Source organism: Mobula hypostoma, chromosome 6 (assembly GCF_963921235.1).
Source record: "Mobula hypostoma chromosome 6, sMobHyp1.1, whole genome shotgun sequence".
In the NCBI taxonomy this organism is placed as follows: domain Eukaryota; kingdom Metazoa; phylum Chordata; class Chondrichthyes; order Myliobatiformes; family Myliobatidae; genus Mobula; species Mobula hypostoma.
Genome location: NC_086102.1, coordinates 123,558,356 through 123,575,921, shown reverse-complemented (window position 1 = coordinate 123,575,921; position 17,566 = coordinate 123,558,356). Strand labels below are relative to the sequence as shown.

The 17,566-nt window shown below is 42.4% G+C and overlaps 1 protein-coding gene across 1 annotated transcript in view; it reads right to left on the bottom strand.

Moving 5' to 3' along the window:
* The window catches only part of LOC134348358 (ATP-dependent 6-phosphofructokinase, liver type-like), a 56,829-nt gene extending 41,485 nt beyond the window's left edge, over positions 1 to 15,344 (bottom strand). The window contains exons 1-4 of the mRNA XM_063051586.1: positions 15,046 to 15,344; positions 5,954 to 6,027; positions 5,019 to 5,096; positions 648 to 837 (exon numbers count right to left, since the gene is read on the bottom strand). Of these exons, the coding sequence (XP_062907656.1) occupies positions 648 to 837; positions 5,019 to 5,096; positions 5,954 to 6,027; positions 15,046 to 15,130 (427 nt within the window). The 5' untranslated portion in view covers positions 15,131 to 15,344. The remainder of the gene's footprint in view (positions 1 to 647; positions 838 to 5,018; positions 5,097 to 5,953; positions 6,028 to 15,045) is intronic.
* Positions 15,345 to 17,566: the final 2,222 nt, after the last annotated feature.

The window sequence follows — 17,566 nt, the reverse complement described above, 5'->3', positions numbered from 1 at the left end:
TAGAGCTCTCAGAAATAGTCGATGCTTAAATTGAGAAAGACCAATAGTTCCCTAGAAACACACATCAAATGCTGGAGGAAATCAGGTCAGGTAGCATCTACAGAAATTAATAAACAGTCGACTTTTCAGGCTGAGACCCTGCTTCAGGATTGAAAAGAAGGAAGATACCAGAATAAAAAGGTGGTGGGAGAGGAAGTAGGACTAGCTAGAAGGTGATAGGTGAAGCCAGGTGGATTGTAAAGATCAAGGGCTGGAGAAGCAATCTAATAGGAGTGGAGAAAGGAAGGAGGAGGGGACCCGGGGGAGGTGACAGGCAGCTGAGAAGAAATAAGAGGCCAGAATAGAAGGGCAAGGGGGGAAAAGAGGAGAGGGAATTTTTTTTTTAAACCAGAAAAAAAATTGATATTCATGCCATCAGATTGGAGGCTACCCAGATGAGACATACCGTATTGCTCCTCCACCCTGAGGTTAGCCTCAACTTGGCACAAGAGGAGACCATGGACCGACATGTTGGAATGGGAATAGGATTTAAACCATTTGGCCTCCAAGAAGTTCATCACTGTCAGTGAAATCCAGCGCATTTTTCAGCCGGTAATTCATTTTCCAGGTTTTTGTAGGGATCAAGGTCAATAGATTAATGCACCTACCCTCTTGAACAAGGGTAGCCAGCAAGTCACTCCATTCTGTCCGAAAGATATTGGCCCCAGTTAGACTGCCGTCACCCCCGATCACACACAGATTGTTGATACCATGTTGGATCAGGTTGTAAGCTGCTGCCAGGCGTCCTTCACGGGTGCGGAAACTCTTGCACCGGGCACTTCCAATGATAGTTCCACCCTGCCCACCAGACAAAGGAAAGATTCCACTGAAACCAACCCATGCTTGCACCTCAGATTCAAACATTCATTTGCAGAAGGTGCAGTGAAAGCTGATCAGACTCACGTAAATGGAAAATAACATAGTAGCAGATCATTCTTGATTATATTTAGCCCCATCTCTTATTATTTTACAAGATACTGACCACCATCTCAAATTACTTGTCTCTGTATTCTGGAGCACAAGTAGTCAGTATGGGTTTCTCCAATAATTCGATTGACTGGAAAGTTTATTCAACTGGCTTGTCGACTTTTAATTGTCCAAATCCATTTTTAAGCAAATTTCTGCACGCAAATAGATTTTTCCTGAACCTTTTCTTCAAATATACAGTATCATTGAGTATTATGAAAACTGATATATTAAAAATACATCTCCATTGCTTCCTTAATCTGTCCTTTTTCTTTGTCTAGACTCCTCACCCCTTTTCTCTGCACCTCTCTCTGTCTTGCCTGCCCTTTCATCCCTGCTCAGATTAGGCTACAATCCACAACTGCGTTCCCATTGCATTCCTCCTTTCACTGCTCCAGTGCTTAACAAAGGCCTCAGTGTTCACTCACTAGTTTGGCCAACAGTTATTTGAACACAGAACTTTAATTCTCTTAAACAAAGGCAAGTTGTTATTGTCAATTTTTTTTTATTAACACACTGACCATTTCTGACAGACTGCAGCCATCTATGAAGTATCTTACTGCAGTGTTTTGCTACTCGATTCTTCTACACTGATGCCAAGACAAGATCAAGTTGGGAATTCGACATGCTGAATTTTGAGTGGATAAAATCTCCAGCTTTTAAAATAGTGTTTGACTGCAGACACGAGCTGTGGTCATATTGGACATGCTTTTACACTGCCTCATCCTCAAGTCTGCTATCCCCACTCTACTGTCCCCCTACCCCAAGACTCTCAAAGCCATTTCAAACACAGTGGTACAAGCGTCACGAAGGCAGTTGATTGGATTGGGCAGGGTGTGGGGATTGGTTGCTGATCTACACACATACAGTGCCTACAAAAATTACTCACCCGCTCCCCCCCGCCACGTTGTCATGTTTTGTTTGATTGTACAACGTTGAATCACGGTGATTTAATTTGGCTTTATTGATACTGATCAACATAAAAAGACTCGAGTCAAAGTGAAAGCAAATTTCTACAAACTAGTCTAAATTTGTTATAATAATTAAACACAAAATAATTGATTGCACAATTATTCACCCTCTTCAAGTCATACTTAGTAGATACACCTTTGGCAACAATTGGAGCCTTGAGTCAGTCTATATAGATCTCGATCAGCTTTACACATCTGGACACTGCAATTTTTCTCATTCTTCTTACAAAACTGCTCAAGCTCTGTCAGATTGTATGGGGATCATGAGTGAACAGCTCTTTTCAACTTCAGCCACAAAGTCTCAACTGGATTGAGGTCTGGTCTCTGACTTGGCCACTCCAGGACACTAACTTTGTTGTTTTTAACCTATTGCTATGTAGCTTTGGCTTTATGTTTAGGGTCATTGTCTTGCTGGAAAACAAATCTCTCAAGTTGGCAGTTCTCTTCCAGGCTGCATCAGGTTTTCCTCCAGGATTTCCCCAAATTTTGCTGCATTCATTTTGCCCCATTCCTTCACAAGTCTTCCAGAGCCTGCTGTAGTCAAACATCCCCACAGCATGATGCAGCCACCAGCATTCTTCACAATAGCGATGGTGTGTTTTTGATGATGTGCGGTTTTGACTTACGCCAAACATTGCACTTAGTCTGATGACCAAAAAGCTCAATTTTGGTTTCATCAGACCATAGAACCTTATCCATCTGACTTCAGAGTCCCCCATATGCCTTTTGGCAAACACTAGCCGAGATTTTATGTGAGTTTTTTCCCCAACAGTGGCTTTCTCTTTCCTACTCTCCCATAAAGCTGCGACCGGTGAAGCAGCCAGGCAACAGTTGTTGTATGCACAGTGTCTCCCTTCTCAGCCACTGAAGCTTGCAACTCCTCCAGAGTTGTCGTAGGTCTTTTGGTGCCTTTCCTCACTAGTCCCATTCTTACATGGTCACTCAGTTTTTGAGGATGGCTGCTCTAGGCAGATTTACAACTACGCCATATTCTTTCCATTTTTTGATGATTGACTTAGGGATATTCAGTGACTTGGAAACTTTTTTGTATCCATCTCCTGGCTTTTACTTTTTAATAACCTTTTTGCAAGGTTGTTTGGAATGTTCTTTTGTCTTCACGGAGTAGTTTTTGCAAGGAAATGACTCACCAGCAGTTGGACCTTCCAGATGCAGGTGTATTTTTACTACAATCAATTGAAACACCTTGACTGCACACAGGTCTCCAAAAAGAGATTTCCATTTAACTAATTATATGACATCTAAAACCAATTGGCTACACCAGTGATGATTTGGCATGTCTTATTAAGGGGAGGAGGTGAATACTTGTGCAATCAATTATTCTGTGTTTTAAATTTGCAATTAATTTAGATCACTTGGTAGAGATCTGTTTTTACTTTGACACTAAAGAGTCTTTTTCTGTTGATCAGTGTCAAAAAAGCCAAATTAAATCCTCTGTGATTCAATGTTGTAAAACAATAAAATATGAAAAGTTCCGGGGGGGGGGGGGGCAGAAATACTTTTTATAGGCACTGTACATGTTGCTAATTTGATTGTGATCCCCAAAAGCAACATTACAACAGAAGTTATGATTCAGCTATGATAAATACAATCTCTCCACTATTCTCCTAGCATAGTGGATTTTTCTGGCCAAGCACCAAATTACAATATGCAGCATTAGTGAAATGTCTCTTCACGGCAATGAAAATTGTATGAACGGCTTAGGTTATTTTTTGCTAAAAGCCACAGTAACTATTCTATATTGAATAGTTTTCATCTTAAGATGGCAAGCCATCCATATGCAGTTAATGAAAACATGCAATCACAAATATCAAACTCCCTCTCTTCCACCAGAGGGTAAGGCTGGAGCCGCGGGTTGCAGACATATCCGACACGTTCCACAAGCAGCATTCTTTCCCATAATCCGCCTCTAAGCCCCTATTCCATCACTGACAACCAAGCATACATCCCACTTGTTGCAATGGTACAAGCAACCAACGCCAGAAGCAGAATAATCTTACCGCTGATGGGACTTCATCACTACAAGAGAAAGAGATGAAAGAGATGCAATTTCATTATGAATGTAGCCTGGGGAAAATAAGATTATAAGGTGTACTGAAAGAGGGAGATATATACTTAGGAGGGCAAAAAGAGAACACACTTGAACAAGTGCACTCAAAGGGATGTCTAGTCACTCAAGAAGTGAACAAGCTAACTCCTGGGATCAATCCTCAATGAGCTATTTCTCCTCCTCCTTTCACCACTGAGTTGGATGAAATTCTCAAACAATTAGCCAGATGGACCAGTTGAATTGTGAGAACACTGGTCCTGTCAGGAACAGGGCAATCACTTAATGACTTCATTATCAAATGGCTGATGATTACAGCTTCCAAAAACAAGTGTCTTTCATAGGTCACGCTATGTGAAAATGAACTACGTAGGTACAAATGTCAATTTATTGGATAACAGTGAATAAATCCTAGTCGAAATTATGTTTAAAGATGGGTGACACTTAAGACTTCAGCAGTTTGATTTGAGCCAACCATGCCACCTCTCCAAAATTCCTTCTCAAATGTTATGCTGCCAATGCAAGCAATTAATGCTATGTAATTCTCCAGCATTGAGTTCCCAGACTAAGTCTGATTGTTGGAGATCAAATGATATGTCAAGTGACAGTGCAAATTGTAGCAAGGTGATGATTCTGAGAGAAAGGTCCTTGTCCAGATACTAATACTTTCAAATGTAAAAAATATTTTACTCAAAGGACTTAAAATAATAATAAAAGTGGACAAGTCAGTGCTGGAAACCAAGACCAACACAATTTCTCACAGGGGTAAAATACAAGTTGATTTGGAACATGTTCTCCAGACAAGAATCAAGTGTTGTACTTACAGGCCTGCTCTTCAGATTAAGTAGCACATTTTCCATTACAGAGGGGAAAGTGAACAATGAAAATACAGCAAACACCATTTTTAAAAAAACACAAAGGGTGAGAGGACAACATTTCTAAGACTTAAAAAGAATGATGAGATGTCTGTTACTTACAAGTTGGATGATATTGGAAACATTGTCCCATTCTGCCAACTTTAAGTACTCCTCACCACCAACAAGCCCTTCGTAACCCTGCAAAAACAAAGACATTCCCTTAACAAATTTGTGCATCCCTAAAATGAGAATTAAAAAGACTCCATTAAAAAGAGGAAGAAAACATTTCAAAAATAATTGTTAAAATTTCTAGCAACTTACCATATGTAGAATTAAGACTGGAATATTTCAAAACAAAGGAAGTGATTAGCTAGTTGAAACTGGGAATAGAGCATGTATCAACGGAGTCATCAAGTTGAAGTTAAATTTTTAAAACTAATGAAGGAATGAAGAGCATTAATCTAAGCAAACAGAAATGTTCAAGTACCAGGAATGCAAGTTTTAAATCTACACTAGCATCAAGGAAAACAATCGTATTTCTTTTGTCTCTTTGTAAGCACTGCACTCCCAAAAGATTAATGTGTGATTACTGGTGCTCTTCCCAATTGTTGCCTTCATACCCAGACTGGTGAAGCATACAGGGTTTGTATAACAACAGAATTATGGTTGGCTATTTTTCCTAATACAGATGAATGACTTGTTGGCACTGGCAATCTGAGCCTATCCTTGACTTCCTCGTAGGAAAACCATACACCAGAGGGAACTGGGCTAACCAAAACCAAGAGCAACAAAAATCAAATCAAGGTTCAAAGATTTTTGTTACCATATAATCAGATTTTGATTTAAACAATCCTGAAGTGTTTATCTTTGGTTCAATCTGCCCTTTCACCTTACAGATAAAATGCCATGCAAGAAGGTAAAGAGACTAAGGGCAGAGCAATAATATTGATTGCAAACAAGTGAATAGCCAATTAGAATGAGATAACAGGATAGAGCCCTTCCTGCTCGGGACCTAACCCTGAACATTAAGTAACAAGGACAAGAATGACACTAACCTCATAGACAAAATAAACGTCAGCTCCCACATAAATCCCCATCCGTACCACTGCTCGCACGGCTGCATTCATACCTGTTGATTTAAAACAACGAATGAATTTGAGGGAGTAAGCACGAACCAGTTTGGGTTCATAGTAAATGCAGTAACCAGACCACACAACTGACAAAACAAACAGTGGGAGGTGGTGGAAAAGCAAGGAGAATTTTCTTTTTGAAAATGTTATGATCTGAAATTCAGTGCCTAAAGGGATGGCAGGAGCCATCAAATTATTGATCACATTTCAGAAGGTCCTTGAAATATAATTTAATAGTGAAATATACAGGGGTAAGGACAATTTGAGTGGGAATGAGCAGCTCTTTCAAAGAGCTACACAGACAAGAAATGCTTCATGATCAAATAAGATTTGTGCTGCAGAGTCCATTTCAACGAGACAGAGTTCAAAGTTAATTTATTATCAAAGTACATACATGTCACCATATACAACCCAGAGGAAAACACAAATCAATATATGTCAAGCTTGCTTCCTTTGTGATAGTCTTCAACTAACAGTCGATTTAGTCATCAATTATATTCTGTTTTACCATGATTGGTGTCACAAGAACCTAAATATTCATCTGAACCTCCACCAGTAATAAAGTTGCCAATTTAATATCGTATCCAAAGGACAGCATCCGCAACATCATACACCCTATCCTCGTTATATGCGAGGGATACGTTTCTCGAAGTTGACGCATAATGTGAACAATTATTTAAATGGAGAAAATGGGATGCATTCCAGAGGGCTTCCTAAATATGTTTTATCTGTAATTTATTCACATTTTCATACCAATACAACACAAAAGCAGTACTACAAGACAACATTTGTATTATATTTAATCAATTTAAGGTAATATTCAATGTAATAAATCATAGAAAGTTAACATCCTCTGGTGTACAGTACTCACCAACAGTGGCAAGTGTGTTCGCTCCGGGAGATGAGTGGTTGTGGTGTCGGGCAGCTTTACATGGATAAGGTGGATGGTTGTGGTCGTCAGGATCGTATCAAGCACAGCAAGGGGTGAAGGAAGACTCATAGAACTCTTAGAACTGATAGCAGCAGAAGATTACAGCAATTTAAATAAAGTGGTGAGGGTTGTTTGCTTGGCAGCATTTTGTTTTTCAGCATAAATTTGCTTGTAGGGAAGAAGGGTTGACAGCAGGGAACGACTGAAATGCTGACTCCGTTCTAAACTTGGGTCCATGTCCATCACCATTTGTGCCAAGTGTTCCGACTTCCACCATTCCCTCACTGTTGGTAAACTCCCGGGATTTTCAAAATCGTCAGTTGCTGGCAGCATGAGAGATAGTTCGCCGTAAAAAAAAAATACGTATGCCTTGAATGTGGATCACACCTTGGTTGAATCAGCGATGTTATGTTAGGCGGCAGGAAACGCACTGTTATGTTAGGATGAAAGCTGTCCAAATGTTTCGGAGGGGCTGGCGCATTGTCAAGCAACGAAAGAACTTTAAAGGCAAGATTCTGTTCCTGGCAGTAGCGTCCCAGAGCTGTGTTACCTTCAGCTGATGCCACGCTGTTTACAGTTTCTAACTTTTTTTTCCCAAGTGTTGAAGTGGTTATCTGCAGCTCGGCTGATGGCCCAGGACATGACAATGGACGCTTAGGAGGCATAGTTAAATATTTCAAGCACAAAATCACTGCACCATAGGTAAAACCAACAAAAGTTTAAGATCGTGCATCCACACCTTGCCAAAACCAATGCGAGAGTGGCGGGAGTGAAATTGTGAGGCACGAGCACCTGACTTGTATTGGCGGGAAAGCGGTGCTTCTCATCCCAACAGTGAGACTGTGAAGCGTGCACATGTGACTTGTATTGGCGGGAAGGCAGTGCTGCTGGCATAACTGTGAACTTTGGACGCATACATTGAGACGTTGGTAGAAACAGGTCCCTCACATAACTGTGAATCCGCATAGTCTGAAGACTCATAACGAGGATAGGGTGCAGTATTCCATATCAGAGTATCAGCATAGTACATCAGATATTGTTTTGATACTGACATGTAGAATTATGTTGCAGGTGCTCTCTGTCCTTTGGATACATAATGTGCAAGAAATACTTGGCTACATTCGCACAGACTGACGAAACATACAATTAACTAATTATAAACTGTCTGATGGCTAGGTTCACAAGTCCAAGGGGCACAATATAAAGTGTCTGATAGCTCAATACTAATAATCAATGCTTTATATTAGCAGTGCCTCCACCAGCATCACAATTACTGGCAAGATAAACTGTTAGTGTCTTTAAGCAGAGAGGAAAAGGGACAGCAGTTTTAAAGAAGAGAAGGAACTGGGGACACCTGGTTAATGTCAGCTTTGGAGACAAGTGCCAACTTCAAAGGAGTGAAATAGTAACTGTACTTGAAAGAGAGAAAAGAGAGAGGTGAGAGGAGGGACAGAGAAAGGAGGGAGGCTTGAAGAGAGTGAAAAAGGAGGGAGGTATGAAGATGGAAAAAAGGTAAAAATGCAGGAGCAGCATCCTGTATCTTTAGAGGTGGATAAACCAAAAACAAGGGCCAGATGAGATATATTCTAGGCTTCTAGGCCTTGGAAGAAGCAAATTAAAAAATAACATTGACTCTTACTGTCCTTTTCCAGTCTTCTGTCTGCTGTGTATGGACACTGTTGAATAGGACTGGTACTGTTATATTATTTGAAATTGGGAAGTGGGATAGACCATCACATTAACATTGGTAGTGATTAAGTTACCAGAAAAATGTCAGCGACAATATGAATTAATATTTAATGCAGTTTAATCAACTATAGCCAGCATGAATTTGTTTAAAAACTAAGGTTTATGTCTGGTTAATAATTGAGTTTTGTGAAGTAGCAGCAAATATATGACTTAAGATCACTTAACCCAATCAAATGCTCTGCCATTTAGTAAGCTTGTGGATGATCTGACTGCAATCTCAGATCTGTATTCCTCATTCCTCGTTACACACGGTAACTTTTCATCTCCTTTCTTCTCAAAACATCTATCTCTACGTTAAATTCACCTCCCATTGCCCTTTGAGGAAGAGGATTCATGATCTCCAGAGAAAAAAAGTCACCTCATCTCTGTATGGAATGGATGATCCTTTATTCAGGTTTCCTGCACAAGGGGGAACATCCTCTCAAGTTGGGTCCCCACTCACTCTTTCCAACTGCTGCCCAACCAGTTCCACCATTTCCTCGTAAGACAACCTGCTCATTCCAGGTATTAGTACAGTAAACCTTCTAAGAATGGCTTCCAATGCATGAACATCCTTCATAAATCAGGTGGATTGATGTAGATGCACAATTTATATTATTTACATGGATTTCAGCAAAGAATTTGACAAAGATTCATTTCACAGACTGGACCAGGGAAAGTGGTGTTATTTCCAAAATTTGTCTAGTAATACAACACAAAGTGCTAGTTGACTAGCTTCAGTGAAGAAGTTGTCTAGTGTATCAGGACTTGGCAGGTCTCTGTCTAGTTTTCATCAATGCTTTGGATCTTAATGTAAGGGCAGTAGTTAGGCTTTCAGATAATACAGCCAAAATGGCTAAGAGTTAGGAAATTGTAGCCTGCAGGATATTATCAGCTGAAAAAAAGAGTGGCAAATAGAATTCAGTTTGAAGGTTGGGAATAGAGATGGCCGAGGAAAGACTTAATCACATGATGTAACATTATTAAAAGCTTTAGAGGGATGACCTTCATAAAGATATAGATTTAGGATATCAGGAATAAATATACACCCAAAGAGCTCAAGTGTCTGAAACAGAGCCTAAAATCTAGACAGAGGCCACAGCACAGATCAAAAGTACCTGCTGGAATTTCTGAAGAGCTGCATACACAATGCACTGATTTAGGAGCTGAGAAGTAGGCCAGTTAAAAATAAAAGACTAACAATGAAGTTGAGTCTAGAATAGGTCGAGGGCCTTTGTGAACTGAGTTTACACTGGGAACACTGGACAAATGACAAGAATGGTTCAAAGTAAGAATTAAGTAAAGCCACGTGATCAGAATGGCCATGCAAAATGTTAACATAGAATGCTCCTGGAACCCTTTAAGTAAATTGTCCTCTAACATTCTGCTGCGCTGAAACTAGGCTGCTTTGGCCTTGTAATTGGTGCCAAGTAGCTGTTTAAAAATAATTTTTATAGCAGATACTCCAGATACCCAAACTGTGATGAAAATTCCATTTTTCTGCTTTCTCTAATTAGATTAGATTCAACCTTATTGTCATTGTGCCGAGTACAGATACAAAGCCAATGAAATGCAGTTAGCATCTAACCAGAAATGCAAAGAAGTGTTATTTACGAAATAACTGAATAAAAAGTAAGTGCTATAACACACAAATATAAAAGTACTGAGACAGTACAATATGGGTGCAATACTGCTTAGCGCTGTGATGTGAGGTTCAACAGGGTCACAGCCTCAGGAAAGAAGCTCTTCCTGTGCCTGCTGGTGCGGGAGCGGAGGCTCCTGTAGCACCTACCGGATGGGAGGAGAGTAAAAAGTCCATGGTTAGGGTGAGATGCATCCTTGATAATGCTTTTCGCCCTGCCCAGGCAGTGTTTATGGTAGATGTTCTCAATGGTGGGCAATTGGGTGCCGATAATCTGCTGGGCAGTTTTCACCACACGCTGGAGTGCTTTGCAGTCCAATACGGGACAACTGCCATACCACACTGAGATGCAGTTGGTGAGTATGCTCTCAATGGTACAGTGGTAAAAGTCCGTCAGTATCCTGGGACAGGGGTGAGCTTTCTCGATGCTCCACAGGAAATAAAGGCACTGTTGCGCCTTTTTGATCAGGATGGAGGAGTGCAGGGACCAGGTGAGATCCTCGGAAAAATAGACACCAAGGAATTTGAAGCTTGATACACACTCCACTACAGCTCCGTTGATGTAGATGGGGACGTGAGAGTGGCTCCTAGCATGCCTGAAGTTCACAATGATCTCCTTGGTCTTCTGGGTGTTAAAGGCCAGGTTGTTGTCGGCACACCACGCGACCAGGTACTGGACCTTGTCCCTGTAGGCCGTCTCGTCATCCCCTCTGATCAGGCCAACCACCGTGGTGTCGTCTGCAAACTTGATTATGGAGTTAGAACCATGTACAGGAACGCGGTCATAGGTGAAACGGGAGTACAGAAGAGGGCTCAGCACACAGCCTTGAGGCATGTTGAATGCTGAAAGGTCTACATACTAATTTCAGAATGCATTCAGGATTGCACTTGTGACCAATGCATCATTCTAAATTTAGAATGCCTTTAACTTGGAAAGAGTTTTGTTGATGAATAATTAAGTAGCATAGAAACAAATTAAAATAATGCTTTAACCAGGGTTTTTATAAAATAGAGTGGATTTAGTCCTTTAAAGTCTGCAGTGAGTTTTTAAACAAGGGGTGAAACACATTTACAAGAGCACCACTAGTGAAGCTGGTAGTGATAGGAACAATCTGAACAGATGATGAGGCACAGAATCTCAATCCAATTCTTCTCTTAGGTGCCTTACATTTTAAAAGAGTGAGAATTCCTCAGCTGTATCCTGGTCAATATTAATTCCTTGACAAAAACAGATGATCTTTGTTTATCGCGTTGCTGCCTGCCAGACCTTCCTGTACAGAAATCGGCTGAATACAATGGAACAACAATATTTCAAAACCACTTTGTTGCATTTGATACCCTGAGGTTGCAAAAAACATCTCGACCATGATTAGATTAATGAAGCAAGAACTTAATATGGGCTTGGATGTGCCAACTGTAAAGGTTTCAGAGGTGAGTAGGCACTGGCAAAGACCAGATGATGGCAGTCGAGATAACTTGAGAAGCAGGGGACAGGACGGAAAGGTGATCAAAGGGGAAGATCACATTGGATCCCTTTAACAATTTATTGATGTGGGAAGACAAGACCGATGTGGACTATTAGAAAACACCTGCATTAATGAAAAATGAAAGTATACACAATGTTAAAGGTGTTTCTGGCATATATATTGAAAGGATGGGGTGATTTGGGCAGCTTGATGCCGTGCCACATGATTACCGCGCCCCCCCCCCACCCCACCCCCTGATTTGTACAGAACTACAGATCTTTGCTACTTTAGAAGCTGTGGATGAGCGGGGAAATTAAGTGCTTCATGAACGCAGTTAACTAAAATTTATATACTAATGTATGGGATGATAATAAGGTTAGGGAATTCAATGTTTTTTTATCTAGAGCAGTTGAAAACAAAATAGATGGAAGCTATATCTTAAACAGACAAGGTCCTACCTAGATTGAAGTGACTTTAGAAAGGCAAGCAGTTTAATCAAGAGGAGAGATTGTATTAACTAGAAAATGTGACTGGATTCCTTTTAGTTTAGATTGTTACATCTTATTTATCCAATGGGATTAAAATTATAAAAGCTTCATTCGTAAGTATAGAGACATAGTTTCCTTTAGTTAGGGAATCCAAATCCTATAGAGCTCAACTGGTGGATTGAATTAACTGGTTCGCTGTGAAAACAGAAATCCTATTTTCACAAAAATAACTATAATTCCCCAAAAGTCACTGATGGAAAGAAAAGGTAGAGCAAATCAGCAGCAGATCAGATGCTATGTTAGTTGTTATGAAGAGTTCATTCTATTTCTTGTTACAAAGTACAGCGTGAATGTCATGGTTCTTTACATATTCTCAAGACAGTTGGCTATGCAGCCTGAAGTCTGAAAAAAGAGTGGGAAGGATCAGTGACATGCTGAGAAAAGGCTTGGAAACTTGTAAATTGCTTTTGTCCATAAACAATTATACTAAAGGAAAGAGACAATAATTGTTACGTGCACTGTACAAAATAAATGTACTTATACCAAGAGAATATCTATTAAAAGAATAGCTGGGGGCAAAAATTACACTCTATTTATATGTCCTTAAATAAAACAGAGCCGAGGGCTGCTCCAAATTCGTAGCAAAGTAATGATTTCAGAAGAGGAAAGGGCAAAGCAGAGTAGCGGGTTGCATGTCTGGAAATCCAGCAATCTTAAATACCGCCAACACGAGGAAATCTGCAGATGCTGGAAATTCAAGCAACACACACAAAATGCTGGTGGAACGCAGCAGGCCAGGCAGCATCTATAGGAAGACTTCCTCCTATAGATGCTGCCTGGTCTGCTGCGTTCCGCCAGCATTTTGTGCGTGGATCTTAAATACCGTTACGGTGTGTAAATATCGAGAACTATTGTTCAGTATAGAGAACATCCTTGGAAAAATGTGAGCTGTTTCAGAGGTTCTGATGCAGGGGTTTGACTCGAAGCTTCAGAAATTCTTCTCCTCCCTGCCCTGGTGATGCTTGACACATTGTGTTCCCCCAGCAGCTTTTGTTTTGCTCCTGATTCCAGCATCTGCAGTTTCATACGTCTCCAAGTAATTCTGGATTCCTCAATTAAAGAGTAAACTTCTGCACAGAGACAGTTCAGAAAGGTTCACGAAGTTGATCCCTGGGCAAGAGTTGCAAGGGATATTATCAAACGCAAAATTCTTACGAGGCTTCATGGGCATTTCAGAATGAGAGGGTCACCTACTTCAGATGAAAATTAGGAGCAACTTCACAGGGGGTCAAAACTTTTTGGTATTTTCTAATGCAGAGGGCTGTGGAGGCTGAATCACTGGAAGTACTCAAGGCCAAGAATCTTTAGAAACCAAAATGTTGTTCAAATATAGTCTTCAATTCCCCAATCTTTCAATAATTTATCTACCTCCTCCTTAAATATTTCCAAACATTCAGCATGGTGTTCGGATTCCAGGGCGTTGCCACCTTTTGTGAGAAGTTCTGACACACTGCAGTTCAAAATGACAGCTCCATGATCTAGTAGCGTTTTCTATCCATGGTTCTCCCAGCAGCAGAGAATCTCAACATTTATCCTGTCATTCCCCATTCTCAGATAAATTAATTAGGATCACTCCAGCTCACAAATAATAAAATTCTAGCTTGATTAGCTATTCATAAGACAACCCCCTCACAGCTGCGACAAATACAAACTGTTTTATTCTGAAAGATGCTAACAAAATGATGAAGGGTGTATGTTATTTGATGATTTAAGAGGAGGTCATTTGAGAGAAACCGGTAGGCCAAGTTTGTTTTTTTGCACAGAGAATATTAGGTGCCTGTAACAGGCTGCCTGTGGTGGAAGCAAATATGATGGATTTAGATACATAAATATACAACCAATGCAGGATAAGGGATTTAGTTTAATTTTGCATCACTTTTGGCAAAGACACAGTAGTCAAGAGGATCTGATCCCGTGCTCTATGTTCTTTCTGAGAAATCAGCCTAGTCTTCTCGTCTGCCAACGATGTTTGTATATACTTTATTTAACAAGGGGACCAACATTATGCAAAGCGAATAGATGGGAAAGTACTCATTACAAATTGACATCTGCCGTGATCTTACAGCCTCAGAGGTCATACGTGCTAATCACTTATCCTATGTTCTTCAGCGTCATAGAGAACTGTAGCTCCTACTAATCTGGACGCTCAGTCTCTCTCATCAGTAAGGAGCTGTGAGAAGAGCAGCAACCGACTACAGTTTTTGAAAGGAGAATGGCAGGTCTGAACACGCATCAACCATGAATTAGTTAGAGGACGGCTGGAGCGCGACCCGGGCAGACGGGGGAACAACCTGCTGGGAAGCACGTCCGCGCCACGTGACCGCCAGCCCGCCCGCCCGCCATCGCCGACTCCGCGGCGGACGGACAGCTCGGCGAGCAGCACAGCCGCAGTCAGTATTCCACGCGTTTTCAAATCCCTGCACGCCGTACAGGGCCCAGCAGCCGAGAGAGCTGATGCTTTAACGGGAAGCGGAGAGAGCGCCGTTACTGCCCGCGGCGGTTGTTTAGGCGCCGGGGAGGTCCCGTTAATGGGTAAACACGGCGATGCCGACGTCGGCCCGAGTATGCGAGGCGGGTAAGGCAGCCGCCCATCGGGGAGACTGGCATCGCTAGAACTGAGCGATGAGAGGCCGCCACGCGTACAATGGATGGGGGTGGGGGGCCAGACCGAGCTCCCGCCGCGGCGACCGACTCCGCCTTACCTTGCGCGTCTCCCCCGCTGGTCAGCACGGCGATGGACTTGCCGGCACCCCTGCTTCGCAGCTGCTCCATGTCTACCTGGGCCATGATGTCTGGCAGAGTGCGGCGTCTACCCTCTCGGACCCAGCTGCGGGAGTGCGCCTCCTCCGCACTGGTCCCTGAGTCCCCTCCTCTCCGGGCTCGTGCACGCCGGATGCGCGCGCCCCGTCCCTCCTCCCCTCCGGCCGGCGCGCTTCACGGACTGAATCCTGTGTACTTAATGCTCGCCCCACCCCAACCTTTACCCTGCCTTGGCACTTTCTGATTATAATGAGCCCTACATTCTGCATGATTTAAAAATATACTCTATTCATAATAAAATATACAAAAGAAGAAACTACAAAAATATATATTCGAAGTCGATACATTCAGTAATGCAAACCTTAAAAAAAACAAAAACAGAGCACCAGGCTAGTCCTTTGGCCCAATGGAGTGACCCATCAGATTTGCTCCATCTTGGACCTCAGGAAAATTGCAGATGTCTCCGGTGATAACTGAGACACGGGAGCGGGATAGAATCAGGTTTATTATCACTGACATATGTCGTGCAGTTTGTTGTTTTGGGGCAGCAGTACATTGCAATACATAAAATATACTATATAATATCTAATATTAAAAATAGTGCAAATAATCATGAGGTGGTGTTCATGGGTTTATTGTCTGTTTAAAAATCTAATGGGGTGGGGGAAGGGAGCTGTTCCTAAAATGTTGAGTGGGTCTTCAGGCTCCTGTACCTCCTCTCTGATAGTTGCAATGAGAAGAGGGTGCTTCCTGGGTGGGGCTCCTTAATGATGGATGTTGCGTTTTGAAGATGACCTTGATGGTTGGAAGGCTGGAGCTCATGCCATGCCACAGTAGCTCTGTGAGCATTGTGTCTGATAACCATTCTTCCCAGTTACTTACAGAGAACTCTGTTTGTACTGACAGGCCCAATTTTTGTTTTACCCTCACAAACCACTCCAGCCAATTCTTGTTACGTGCCTCAGCTCCTTTGAACTAGATCCCCAGCACCTTCAGGTAGTCAGACTTGACTGTGAATGGGACATATAGTCCACATTCAACAGTGAAATGACTCTCCAGTTCCTGATGCCTGCCCTCTTTCCATTTTGCTTGTTGATGAGGGTCATGATGCTCTTCCTCATGGAGTCCAGTGTGTTGCCAGCCAGAACAATAGGAATATACACTTCCAACAGGTCTGTGCCATTCTGGTCATCGCTATCAGTCGTTGCTTCCAGAAATTTTATTCGTGCCAGGAGGTCAGATGGAACTGGTCAGCTCCTCCAGAATCAGTGGCAAATCCAGATTCTCCTGCTTGCTATTGTCCAGCATCTCTGTGATAGAGGACTGGAAGTCCTGGGACTAAGTGTTGTCTGTACTTTTCTGTCATACAGACTGTCATTGAAGGATGTGCAGATCTTTAGTATGTCTGTCTGTGAGGGGTGTTGCTGGTTTTGTCACTGGGGGCGGGGGTGGAGAGCGCAGTCTGCATCCCTGTTCTGATATCTGTCTCTGATTGTTGTTTACCTTCCATCTCTTGGAGTTGGGGTGTGTCGGAATCTGTGCTACTGCAGGTCTCCCGAAGTTGGGGACCACTGGCCTTTGCACTGCCACCAGTCTCCCAGAGCCGGGGATGGCACCTGTATTTGTCTGTAGACTTCCTCTTTGTCCACTCCATTTTGATGCTTCCTTTGCCTGTGTCTTCGGCTTTCCATATTTACTTCATCCTCCAACAAGGAAAGGTTACTGGCATCTGTCTGTTGCATGGCCCCTTTCTTCCCATTACCTTTACTCTCAGATGCTTAAGTGGTTGTCTTCTGAGACTTCTTCCTTTTCCGCACTGGCCATTCACCTTCTTGTTCCTCTGCAATCCCCTCTTTCATTGACCCCTCCTCTTGGGGACGGACCTGGCGGCATTGGTTGGGGTTTGGGAGCTTAAGGTAGATGGACTTCCTGCAGTCTGCACCGGTAGGGAGTGTGCCACCATTCCTCTCGGAGCTGTCGATGTCAGCAACCTCTCTTAATGCCTGAGCACAGGTACAGGCACATTTTGGCTCGGTCTTGTAGGGTAGCCTGTCTCCCCACTCAGGCTGTGATGTTTGCTTTCTCTACAGTTCGTGGTCTGGTGGCCTTCCTGCTTGCAACCTTGCAGATGACTGTACTGCACTGGTCTGCCACATGTCTAGGTTTGTTGCGGTTATGACACAGTCTTGGTTGTCCTGCCTATACCATGCACCCACAGTTCTCTCTGATAGCAAGTACTGAGAAAGGGTGGCCAATGGCCTCGTTTGCATCCACCCTCAGTTTGACCCTCACCTGGCGCTTGCTGGTCCTGCACCCAAACAGGACCTTGATGTCTGCATTGTTTCCTGCTCCCTCAACATAACAAGCCTAGAAGGTGAGGACATCCACAATGTGCACATGTTGATTAAATATGCGCCATTATCTCTCATTCCTTCTGGGTGGATGTGTGAAGAATGGCTGTGA